This window comes from Anneissia japonica, unplaced genomic scaffold (genome assembly GCF_011630105.1).
Source record: "Anneissia japonica isolate Jap-2015-1 unplaced genomic scaffold, ASM1163010v1 scaffold287722_len911783_cov160, whole genome shotgun sequence".
In the NCBI taxonomy this organism is placed as follows: Eukaryota; Metazoa; Echinodermata; class Crinoidea; order Comatulida; family Comatulidae; genus Anneissia; species Anneissia japonica.
The window spans coordinates 305,017-317,922 of NW_022711579.1; the positions used below are offsets into that span (position 1 = coordinate 305,017).

The window sequence follows — 12,906 nt, forward strand, 5'->3', positions numbered from 1 at the left end:
GGATACATGTTTGCCCTGCCACAGGCGAACAGGTGCTTAGTGATGGCAGCCAAGACATCATCTTGGCCCCCCCCCCCCCCACAAGAGAAAATGTAAGCAAATTTATGTTGTGAAGATATGTTTTAAGGAGGCTTTTGGAAATTGGTAATGTTGGTATATATCAACTTACTCTGACATTGAGAGATCAAACAATCCCAAGAACTGTTTTAGTGATGTCTGGTACATGACATTTACCATACTCATTTCAGTGATTAAAAAGTACAGAATGCTGCCTCGAGTTGCCACTGCAAAAAAAAAAAAAAAAAATATATCAGTTCATAAAGTGAAAAAATAAAACCATTAAAACAATGTATATATATTTTTTTCAACATTGATGTACTGAATATGTAATATTTCCATAAAATGTGAAATAAATTAAAAAAAAGGTAAGAAAAACAATAATTGTTTCTTTCAGACGAATCGAGTAGGCAAGCGGTAAGGCAGGGGCTGCTATCTACAGCCTTATGCATCGACACTGGTTAAAGCCGCTCCTCGGAGCATGTATAATCTGGCTCATGTGAACTTTAATAAACTCACTGTATCTTTTGCAAGAGTAAAGGGTTACCCCTACGCTATGGATAATTTCAGCATCTGTCCTTTGGAACGATGTGAACTAAGCGTTTCTCTACTGTTGCTACAATAGTCACAATTCACACCAATACGCAATACAGCACTATGACACTGTGACTAATGGGTTATAATCTTACATTTTACCAATTTTTACATTTAGCATTTATTTCAGAAAATATTATTTTTCTTTGATTGATATGCTTTTCAATGAATGAATATTGTGAAGTAAATCGAGTTGAAATAACTGAATGTACTGCATAGAAGAAACAGTGTGACAAACCTGGTCGGAACTCTTCTCTAGCAGTATTGATCTTCAACTCGGTTTCAGCAGCAACCATTAGTTTCATACTGACCTCTTCAGCAGTGATCTTGGTGATGTTGAGCACGTTGATGAGAGATTCATCCTCCACAAGGGATCCCTGTGTGCTGGTCAGACGGTACAAGAGGTTGTCCTCTAGTTCCTTCATCTTCCGTTTGTTGGCTGTCACATCCTCAATCAGCTTGGTCCTCTCTGATTCAAGTTCCTGTCATCAATAAAAGAAATTTTAACATCAAACACTCTTTGCTGAAATTATTTTAGTCACCCCACTTCTGCCCTCAACTAAAAATCAACCCTTTTTTCATTTCATTCTAATATCCAGAAGTTAAAAAGTGATGAGAAATTCAAAATTACAGGTGAAGAATTGAACTTCAAGTCCCTTGGCTTTAATAAACCCCATGGTTGACGGAATTGCAGTTTATAACAATGCCACTCAAAAATAAGAGTAATATCAACTTACACTTTTTTCCGTTAGAATTACCCGTCCAAGCAACTGATCTTCCAGTCCCTTCATGGTGACAGTGAAGTCAATAATTGAGGTCTTTGCACTAATTTCTGGTGTGTAGGCTGGATTAGGCAGCTTTGTAGTAATGTAAAGTCTGAAGCCATCCATGACATCAACTTCTTTGTCACCAACTTTCACCTATGTATCAATAAATATTTCCATTCAAACTGAATAGACATCAAATACTGATACAAATAATACAAGAGAAAAGCATTATAGTCCCCACAAAATGTTAACATAATCTAATGAAACACTGACATACCTTTAGAGTTTTTCCACTCTTGATGAAGTTCTTCTCTAAGATATTGTCCAGTGCTGGATCAAGCTCCTCCACAACATCTTCAATCAATAGAGGGCGTCCCAATGACAATGAGTCTTCAAGATGAGTTCTGAAGTATTTATGGTTCAAAGAGGTCACCTATAATTAAAAAAAATAAGTCATATTTCTCCATAAAATTTTTTATTCATACAAATTCTTTTTTTATTTATGTGTTAGTAGAATATGCATATTTGTTGTGAATGATTACAAAAAAATATAAACTGGTATGGATAAAAGATTAGATAACCAGACCTGGAGTTCACTATTTGCTTCTCTGTTCTTAATCCAGATTTTCCCCTGACCCTGGGGATCGATGAGAAGGGGGAATCTAGATGCCCTGGTTACAATAATACCATTCTGTATCGAGAGCTCATCATTTGGTAAGCCTTGAAGATTCCATTCGGAAATCTAAAATTATGAAAAAGTAAAATAGTATTAAACAGTTTTAATATATATTGCCCTAATAAGAAACAATTATTGTAAATATCATGGAAAAATAAATAAAACATGTTGAAAAATTATGGCAGTAATTAATGATGATCATCGTCATTCAATGTTTAACATTTGGGTTTCTGTCTGCCGGAACTCTTCTGCATTTACTGTCAGCCACACAACTTACCCTGCCTTTATTAACACTATATCTACATGTACCCAGTTTAAACAAAAGCCAAAGATATAGCCTTGCTTCCCTCATCTTTTCACATGGAGACTTGGAATATTTATTGGTTTGATCTAGCTAAGTGCAGTGTACCCTTTAAACTGAGACCACCTTTGGAACCCAAAAATATGAGGTGGTCCTGGGGTTTGGTCTCCAATTGCCTTGAATTGGAATTAAAGGGGTTTCGAATTGGAAGGTGAAATGTATTCACAAATAGACAACATCACAGTTTACTTTCTAATGTTCTAATTAAGACTTCATTATGTTCACACTTAGTCTTAAATCCACCTACCCATCTCTTAACATTCTCAGTCATCTATGTTGTCTAAATATACAACATGTTAATGTAAAAAATTATTGATGTTAAAGTGTCCCTCTTTTTGGTGCTGAAATATAGGTTATAACACATATTGACTACGATACCAAATCGCCATTGCAGGAACAAAATCACAATCAGAAACAAAATCTGTTGTTAAGCATTGAAATATGATAAAGTGCTTGTAAGCATAGCAACAGTGCCCATCAAAAATCTGCATCACATAACAACCACATAATCTAGGTCAAAACAATATTATAGTTTTAATTAATTTGACACAATTCTCTTTTTTGTTTTTGTTTTTTTTTTTCTTTTTCTTATTTCTTATTTTATTTTAATTTTGTAGGGGGAGATAAGAATTATAATAGCAAGTTAAACTTATAAATTTTTTTGAATTCTTACTTTAAAAAATAACCTATAAATAAAACAATGTTAAGCATAGCATTTATAACAAAAAGTTTTAAGACTGATGCAAGCAAAGCAATTATAAAAACAAAAATTAAATCCACACTGAATTTAGCACATTCTGGTAAACATATAGAAAAAGGTAAGCACAGGTAATGTAGGTCGTTTATTAGTGGTTACCATAAACGCATACACTAGGTCAGAAAAGCGTTATAATTTAGGTTAATAAACAATAAATATAAATTTACTGAATTTCTATTGTTTTATATATTTGTTTTAAAAAATTATCATTTACCAAAAGCAAGGTAGGAGAGTAAGGAAATTTTATTGTAATTTATAAAATTAATTTTTACTAAAATTCAAGTAATTATTAAAACAAAATTAAGCACAAACATTACAACAAAGTTATTTTAAAGATAGATGCCTTTAAAGCAATTTTAAAAAACCAAACCAATAACAAAATTAAAGTCCAAACAGAATTAGCATCCTCTGGTAGGGACATGCAGAAGGAGGTAAGCATAGGTTGGTTATTTTAGTGGTTATCACATCAAGCAGATCAAAGCTTACTGTTGTATTATCAACAAGCATTTCAATCAAGTTCAGATTGGCTGTGAATGGAATCCTTCTAGTTTTCATCTCTTTCTGCCAGTTCAGCAGCAGACGACCACGGAACTCTTGGTTGAATGGGCCAGAGTACGACAGGAAACCGGTTGCCATTAGAACATCACCAACAAGTCTATCAAAATTTAAAAATAACTATTACAGTAATAAAATAATTCCAAACTTATTTGTGAATTTTCTTTTGCAAGAGGCGAAACGTGTCAAGTCTGTAAGTAAAAATAACATTTACTTATAAAAAATTGACACTGGATTAACCAAAGGAAAGAAAATTCACAAATAATTTACTGAATCCAGAATGAATTTATTTCCTATGAATCCAAAATTGGATAGAAACAGCATTTTGCCTAACTGAATTTAAGTTTAAGTTTTGTATCAGGTGAAAAATTTTCTAGAAGATGAACAGTTTGACTATAATATGGATTAAAAAAATAAAAAAAGATAGATATTGGATGAATGATTTTATAATTTCAAGTAAAAAAAAAAACGAAAAAATTTGTTCACATGGCAATTCAAATTATTCATACTTGAATAATCATGTGACAAGTGGATCGTTACAATTGCATCAGTCTCCCTGAAGAAGTTGCTGAGATAGCAATAGAAGCTAGGAAGTAAGCTACTCTTAATTTCAAATTCTAATCACAGTTTTCATTTATTTGAAAGAATTTATTCCTGATGTTACCTTCCAATTTGTGATTTAAACTCTTTGTTCTGTTCTGTCCATCGTTGTTTTTCACCTCCAAGACCTGTAATGAGGGTTGATGCAGCATCCATTTTACGTCGACAGCTCTCAGCATCATCCATCAAATCCTACAACGTCAAAGTTAGATTTGAGGCACAAAACTGTAATAGTTCCAGAGTTTCACCATAATGCTGGGGTGGGCTTAATCATGAATCAGAGGGCCAAAGTGCATTTTTGACTTAACACTGGCCACACCCCTCACTTGCAAAAAATGCACTGCTTTTATATACCACTAATATGTTCACAAATCAGACATATCAAGCTTTGAGATATATCAAATCAATATTCATACCTGTTTTTCTTTCATTGCTGAATCATAGAGGGCCTGCGCAGCATCCAACTCAGCTTGTTTGGCATCTAGCTGGTTCTGGGCTTTGGCAAGTTCACTCATGGCTGTTGCTAGACGGGCTTCCTGCACTGCCAAGTTGGCCTCAAAAAAGTACAAAAAGGAAACTTTTAATTCTTAATAATAATTTAATTCATATTTACAAAAAGTATTAATCATAATCATCATTATTATCGTTATCATTGTTGTATTCCACCTGATTATCATCTCTATCAAAATTCCATTACCAATGTTATTGCTGCCATAACTACTATTATCAACGATTAATATTATCACCATCACTATTATAACTATAATTACCATTATCTACATTAGTATTAACATAACCATCATTAGCATCATCATCTCCACCACTATTACCATTGTCAGTTATTGTCCCACTTATCACCACCTACACAAGGTTTTCTTCATGCTAGCATCATGTCTTCATGGTTTCCAGTTGTAGGTATACTCTTACATAACTACTAGTAAAATTAAGACATTTATTGTTACTACATGTACACTTACCTTCAGTGGTAGAACTTCTCTGTTAATCCCAAAAAATGTTGACATGGCCTGAGTCCATCCTGCCAACCCAGCAACATCTCCACAACTCTGAAAGGCAAAATTATTATTACTTGTTTTGTTAGCCGTCCTGTCATGAGGACATCAGGCCATCATTGACTGAAATTAGTTGACATATATAGTGCTTTTTAAAAGAGAGAGACCAGCATATTCTGTGCTATAATGTTTTGTACATGTATCTTTTGCAATGGCGGTATAATGCATACTTATTTATTTAATTATTATTATTATTATTATTATTAATTATTTATTTATTTTTTTATTTATTTATTTATTTTTTTTTATTTGTTTAATCAATTAATTAACCTGTAACCCAAGGCGAGACCCTTGCAGGTACTCTCTTCCTGGGTCAGAAGGATCCTGGTAACTGTTCATATTCAATTGATATATCTTGAGCAGTACACTAAAGAGATTCTAGGGTCGTGAAGGTTTGGAGTGACCACCTTCCCAGCAAGACACAGTTTCTGAACATAGCTAGGTAGGATGTAGCCGCAGGATTTCTGCCTTTTAGAACCGTAAAATAAAGTATTTTTTGCAATAATTTTGCTACTACTTTGGTCCAATTAGAAGAAATTTAAAACTATATTAAAGAAATAAAATATATATTTGTAATGTTTGTGTAATGCATATTTTTTTCAATCAGTCTTGTAAATATACGAAATTTACAAAATAACAAGATAATTTATTGTATGTATGATTTCAATATTATCAGTAAAAAGTCTGTATATATACATGATAGCTTTTGTTTTAAGAAAAATTGCTACAAATGCTATCAGTTATATACATTTTAATTAAACTTAATTCTCTGGAACTGAAAGGAAGGCATATAATTATTCACTAAATTCTGTTTAATTCTATGAAAAGGAATATTTTACTACGACAACTATTAGTACCACTGTACTAGAAAATATAACACTGGTTAAAGATACTATTTAGTAATATGTAAAATATTCTATATACCTTTCTGGCACTGTCCATGTTGTAATCTTCAGCTTCCAGGTACGGTGCCAGAAGTTCCACAGTCTCTGCGTTGATGGTATCCTTAGGGAATGATAGCAGACCCTGGAGGAACCCACCGCTACCCATCAACTGTGGTAGAATCAAAGGTTTACGGTGTCAAAGATAAATAAACAATCTTGTACTATTTTGAGCAAGGAAAAATGTTCGTTACGATCTGCTGCCCAGAAGCATTTTTTTAGTTTCTATTTATGTCAATTAAAATATTGTGAAATAACAATCTTAAAGTCAATTGTATTCAAAAAATATACAAGATTATTGACTACATCTATCACGACATTTCAGCATGTACTGTTAATTCAGTTTTTACTATATTCTTTCTCTTATCTGCTTATGTCAAATTTATTGTCTTTTGTAGGGGACAGATCCATAGATGTCCAAAAGGGTGGGGGGGGGTAAAAGTTGGGCCAATCAAGACAACACTGTCCTAAGGGGGTCCATGGGCATGCTTCCACAAACATTTTGTGTTCTAGGTGCCAGAAAATAACATTTGAGGCGTTCTGGGCTATCATTTTTTTATTTTTTCTTTCTTTTTAGCTTTTTTTCCTTTTTTTTTACCCCCCAGAAGAGAGGGCCGGCCCACCTCCTAAATCCGCCCCTGTTTTGTTTACAAAGTTTTTTTTTAACTTATAGTTAAAGACAGAGCAATATTGAATATTATGCCTTAAATATAATCTTGTATATATGACATTTACCAATTTGGCCTACTGGGCTTCACTAGCATAGACTGATTATTAATCTAAACAGTATGATACTCACAGCCGCAAAAAGGCAGCTTTTGGAGTTTGTGTATATCTTTTTCAGGAATGAATACTTATAAATTAGCAAGAAAGAAAAATAGATACAAACCTTGAGAGATTCTGACCAAGATGGCTTGACACAACTTTTCTCATAGTCAATGTTAACTGTGTCCAGCTTACTTTTGAAGAGCAGCAACACACAGTCCATGATTCGCATAATAAGGTGAGGTGGCTTACCAAGCCTACGAACTGTTGCTATATGAGCTGGTTTGATGGTGTTCAAGGCAGCCTCTGCAGCCTCTAGAGCAGGCTTGGCTGCTTCAAGTTTCTCTTCAGCCACCTGCTTGTCGGCCTGGAAATATAAATTAACACAAAAATAGGTTTAAGTCTACTACTTTTATTGAGACCACTTCTAACACAAATTTCTCTGACATTCTTTATTTTTGTAAACAAGATAAAATGTATTGAAGAAATAAATTTTTTAAGAAATTCAAATTTGACATTACATATAAATGTACCAAAAAAGTGTGCAAAGTAAAAGCGTTTTATAAAAAAAAAAATAGTCAAAAAAGCATACCAAGTAATTTTGTTTTTCTTTGTCATATTTTGAGTTTTTATATCTAAACATTATTCAATTACTCCATGCCCTCCCACAAAAATAGATATTCACAAAAATGGCCAGGCTGTTCATACGAGGCACCGCAGCATACATGATATTGGCACTGGTTCGATAGGTATGCTCGTCTATGGTTCTGGTAGTAAAACATTCCCAGATATGCACTTATAAACTATAGACCTAGTTTATACAATTGCTCATGTGATCTTTAAAGAATCCTGTACTGTTGTGGATGGACAAGATAGGCTGGAACCAATTTGTCAGGTAAGAGACACTTAAGGAAGAAAGGAGTTACGGTTTCAGACTCCTGTATAAACTGCTATATAGATCAAACTACATTAAAAAGGTAAAGGTAAAGGTAGGAGAATAACTTGCAGCGTCATTGTGCTGAATTGCGCATGGGTGTGGTCCGTAACTACCTAGCAGCCGTAAAGAGGCGCTTTTTGATAGATACATGTTCACATCATTCCACAAAGACAGGGGCTGAAATGAACTTTAACATCGGGGTAACCCCTACTCTTTCGAAAGATGCAATGGGTTCTTTAAAGTGCACACGAGCCAGATGTATACACTGGACCTCCATTTTCAGTCCTTATCCGAGAAGACTTGGTTCTACCAACCGAACCATAGGCAAGGAGCGGCTGCCTTTTTACCGCTCGGCCATTCGGACTCGCCAAAATTATATATACTGTATGTATAATACAACTACATTACTCCACACTGAACTCACATTAATTTCATCAACGATTGCTTGAGCTCTGTCCTTGACCTTCTGAACCTGAGCTTTGACCTTTTCAGCTGCCTGGGCCTTCTCTGTCACTTCTGCCAGCACCTGTCATTGCATTAATTAAGCAAATTGTTATCTGTAATTTTTTGTAATCATTTTTTTTTTAATAGTAAAGTATAATACAATATCATTTTTTAAAACAAAACTTTCCGGTTCATAAAATATATTCACAAAACCAATAAAATAATATACCTTTGTTCTACAGTAAAAGAAAAAAACCTTTCAAAGAAGCTTTTAAAAAACATAAATTCATTTAGTTTAATCTTGTTGCTTTGCAATCTTGTTTCTAAGCAATTATGTTGCTTAGCAATCATATTGCTTAGCAATCATGTTGCTAAGCTATAATAATGCTAAGTAAAAATTTGCAAGGCTGTGTTTTCATTGAAGTTTAAAAATCTACATATACTAGCCTTGTCAGCCTTGACGTTCGCTACTGCAAGTTCCTTTTCCTTGGCAACAAGCTCGACACTTAAAGTAGCAACAGATGCCGAGGCCTCAACTAACTTGTCTAGACCGGTAGTCATACGTTGTGAAAGCTCGCCAATCTCAGTGTGCTTTTGGGTGTAGATGTTCTTGTATCCGTTGATAAAGGACAGGTATGATTTTGGAGTCACATGTGTAGAACGACGGAATCTAACAGGATAAGAAAATAGAATTATGAAAATGTAAGTATTTATACAAGGTATTATAACATTAAAACAATTAGAATGATTCAGTGAAAAAAACTAATTTACAATAAATTTTTATAATAGGAATAATAATAATATTTATTTATACAGTGTATTTTCAGATTCAATGTACTTATGATATTGAAAGAAAAATTATGAGATAAATAACATCATTGGGGCAAATGTAGGAATCAAATGACCCAATTTAAATTTTTTTGAAAAACTAAATTCATTATTATGTCTCACATGGCAAATGTCAAAAAATATTGTTTTATTTTTTCTTTATGAAGGTGTACTAAGAAAACTACTTATTTTTGTTGAAAAAGTTTCTTATAGAAAAAAAACATTGTGTATATTGGTAGAACCAAGTCATTATCACATGAAAAATGGACACACAATTTACCTTTCAAAGTATTCAACACAAGATTCTGCCACTCCATCTTGAATTATACCCATCGTCTGCACCAGCTGTTTCTTAACCTCATCGGTACAGATAATCTCATACTTGATCAAAAAGTGCTCTGCCACAGCAATTAGGGCATCCTTTGGCCAACGACTGAACCAGTCCATCGTACATCCAGAAATTAATCCTGGGAACTTGAGGGAACGGTTACGGAATTTCTCACCAACCTGAAGGGTTAAAGAAAACATAGTAAATCAACAATTAGGAAACTTTAAAAAAATTTCTCAAGGCGCAGTTAAAATATTTTTGCTTTAAAAATTTATTCCCAACAGGTGTTCAGGTTTATTTAAATAAAAACTTACAGGTGAGAAACAAAGGACCACATGCAGATTTTGTCTGGCCCGAGTGATGAAGTAATCATATAGATTCTCGGCTGTGGGTGGTCGTCGTGGATATTCTTTTTTCATCACTGGTATCAACTCCTGAGTTATCTCATCAATCTCATCACGGGCAAACAGATTAGACACCTGGAAATTAAATTACACAAATCAGTAAATGCAGATTATAATTTACACATATATGCAAATGTATAAAATAAATGATAAAAGACTGCATTTAAACTAAAAAATGTGATAACAATATAATTATATTAAAATGTTATTCAAATGCATTTAAGTAAAGCTACAATGTTAAAAAAATAAAGAAATCGACACAAAAGAAAAATCTAAAAAGATATTAGGCCTCAGATTTCTGTTGTCAGATCCTCATAATAGTTTTCAATCTAACCTTCTAAAATTAACAGCAACTATTAAAACTCTCTCCAAAAACCATATGTTTAAATTATGTAAGAAACATATTTATTTTTATTGTAAATTCAGCCAATTTTCAACATTTCTATGTTGACTTCTGAGTGTTTTTATACCAATAAAAAAAACCCAAATTAGTAAATAAATATATAAATTGTAATTATAAAATATACATGATTCTTTCAAAATATGACACCAGTTATTTTACCTCTCCTGATGACAAGACATTGTTCAAATACTCCAGGAAGCTCTCATCTTTGATTTCATTGTCTGTGAAGATGAATGTAATACCCTTGCCTTCCTGTCCAGCCACTCTGTAGAGGACCTTCAAATCTTCCATGAGATTTGAAGTATTGTAGGATCTAGTGAGGGTAATCTGGAAGCTTTTATAGCCTGCGATAAAGGAGGCTAGCCTGGTTAGACTCTGCTTCCCTGATCCTCCAACACCTACTAGTAAGGCATTACCACGTGGAGTGCTGATGATGCGAGAAACCTACAGTACATTTAACAGACACAAATTCATAATTCAATAACTTATATAAACTGATATTAAATTTTAAGCAGATGTTTGAGTTTCAATATTTAAAATACCAGTGAACTATCAAACTTACTTTGATAATGATAATGAATGATTCATATGATAAAGGTGAGAAAGATGCATGGCAACAGTGGTACTGATGGTGATTATTACTATAATAAAGATCATAATTACGATAATAGGAAGACCAGATTGCCAATGATGATTATAATTTCATTATATTCCTATTAAATTTCCTGATGCAAAACACTATCAAAACATAATTCTATTACTGTACAATATAAAATTATATTTTTTGAACTAAAGTTCCTGGTGGAATCAAATTAATTTGCTTTATGTTTAATAATTAGAGACCAAATACATTTGAAACAAACATTCACAAAAGAGAGAAAATGATGCACAAGTAAGACGCAGGACTTGAACCCTGACCCTATGAACCCTGTACCTATGAACTGCAGACTGAACTACAAATGCTGTGCACAGCCACTCTCACTGTATGACCATTATAATTATCATTATAAAATGTTGCTATGCATACCTTCACTAGATGTATCATGGCATCTCTGAAGAACACCAGATCCATCCCAGAACCACGGATAGATTCATTGTACTGTGACATAAACATCTGCAGCCTCTCTTCAAGGAACTTGAATGAAGGAGTCGGTTCATAGATCTTGGGAGCATCAAAGTCAGCATCTTCTGGTTCATCACCAGTTGCTTCTGGTGCATCTCTGAAATCAGACATGAATCAATTTTTTTTTTTTAAATTCATTATCAACTTCAATTGACTAGCCAATTTGGTATGATAACAAACAGTACTTCCATGCACCCAAGCTCATGATCAACTCATCCAGCTGAGTCAGCTCAGGGACCTACTGTAGCTACTTAAATGCTAGTGCCTTTGCCAACAAGCTACAGCCCCTGTGCATGTAATCTATGCTGCTTTGACAAGAGGCTACCCAGAGGTTTTTAATATTTCAATTCTCTCAAATATTTCTAAATTACAAGAGCATATAGTAGCAACACAACAATTGAAATAATCACCGTAAAAAGTCCACAAAGTATTGCGAATCTTCAACATGAGACTGCAACTGTTCCCCAAGCTCCTCTCCAGCGACACGAATTATAGTCTTCTGGAACCAATCGCTGTCTTGCTGATTTGTGAATCGATCAGCAATCACACGTGTGCATTCGTGTTTCCAGAGTGCCAAGAGAACCTGCTGGGAGTTGACAACCTCAGATATAGTGTTGATCATTCCCTGCCAGATGCGAGATAAATCACGCAAGTTGAACACGTAGTGGAACTTGGCAGGAGTCGGCAACATCTTGATCTGTGAAAAGAAGTTTTCAGTCGAAATTGAGTAGATATAAATGATGCATTACTTTCTTAATCCAATAAATTAAAAAAATATAAAAAATGATTTAGAGAATCTCTCAGCAAACCGATAAAAGCTATTAGAAAAGGCTGTTGGAAATTTGGCTTATAATGAATGACTGAATGGCCGAGTCATCATAAATTTTAAAATGCAAGCGGTACCTTTGTTAGCTGCCAGACTCTGCGTGTGATAGGCACAAGTGCTTTTGCTAGTTCTCGTACCTCTTCTGAGAATTTTCGCTGTTCACAATAATGGCCTGTTCCTATGACACCTATTAAAGCAAAGGAAAAGAAATCAGACATTAAAAAACAAAATTAGTAATTACTATTCTAATGTTGATAACAATAACGGTAGTAATTAGTACTACATATGCAATAGTAACAACAGTAATTCTAACAACAATAATTATAACATGAATGATGATGATGATGACTGTAAGGACATTGACCATGAATTCAATTCAATTCAATTCAATTTTATTCACACAATGCATTGACAAGTAATGATACTTGAGAAAAACTAGAGTGGAAGGCAATACATTTATGTCTGGTGAT

The 12,906-nt window shown here is 33.7% G+C and overlaps 1 protein-coding gene across 1 annotated transcript in view; it reads right to left on the reverse strand.

The window, feature by feature from the left end:
- Positions 1 to 146: 146 nt before the first annotated feature.
- Positions 147 to 12,906, reverse strand: part of LOC117107525 (dynein heavy chain 5, axonemal-like) — a 62,888-nt gene continuing 50,128 nt past the window's right edge. Inside the window, exons 43-61 of the mRNA XM_033249217.1 lie at positions 12,514 to 12,623; positions 12,021 to 12,307; positions 11,515 to 11,707; positions 10,647 to 10,931; positions 9,995 to 10,159; positions 9,633 to 9,859; positions 8,972 to 9,194; positions 8,505 to 8,606; positions 7,268 to 7,510; positions 6,362 to 6,490; positions 5,345 to 5,431; positions 4,784 to 4,921; positions 4,432 to 4,559; positions 3,699 to 3,867; positions 2,005 to 2,160; positions 1,696 to 1,851; positions 1,389 to 1,571; positions 890 to 1,133; positions 147 to 284 (exon numbers count right to left, since the gene is read on the reverse strand). Coding sequence (XP_033105108.1) covers positions 166 to 284; positions 890 to 1,133; positions 1,389 to 1,571; positions 1,696 to 1,851; positions 2,005 to 2,160; positions 3,699 to 3,867; positions 4,432 to 4,559; positions 4,784 to 4,921; positions 5,345 to 5,431; positions 6,362 to 6,490; positions 7,268 to 7,510; positions 8,505 to 8,606; positions 8,972 to 9,194; positions 9,633 to 9,859; positions 9,995 to 10,159; positions 10,647 to 10,931; positions 11,515 to 11,707; positions 12,021 to 12,307; positions 12,514 to 12,623 — 3,344 coding nt within the window. The 3' untranslated portion in view covers positions 147 to 165. The remainder of the gene's footprint in view (positions 285 to 889; positions 1,134 to 1,388; positions 1,572 to 1,695; positions 1,852 to 2,004; positions 2,161 to 3,698; positions 3,868 to 4,431; positions 4,560 to 4,783; positions 4,922 to 5,344; positions 5,432 to 6,361; positions 6,491 to 7,267; positions 7,511 to 8,504; positions 8,607 to 8,971; positions 9,195 to 9,632; positions 9,860 to 9,994; positions 10,160 to 10,646; positions 10,932 to 11,514; positions 11,708 to 12,020; positions 12,308 to 12,513; positions 12,624 to 12,906) is intronic.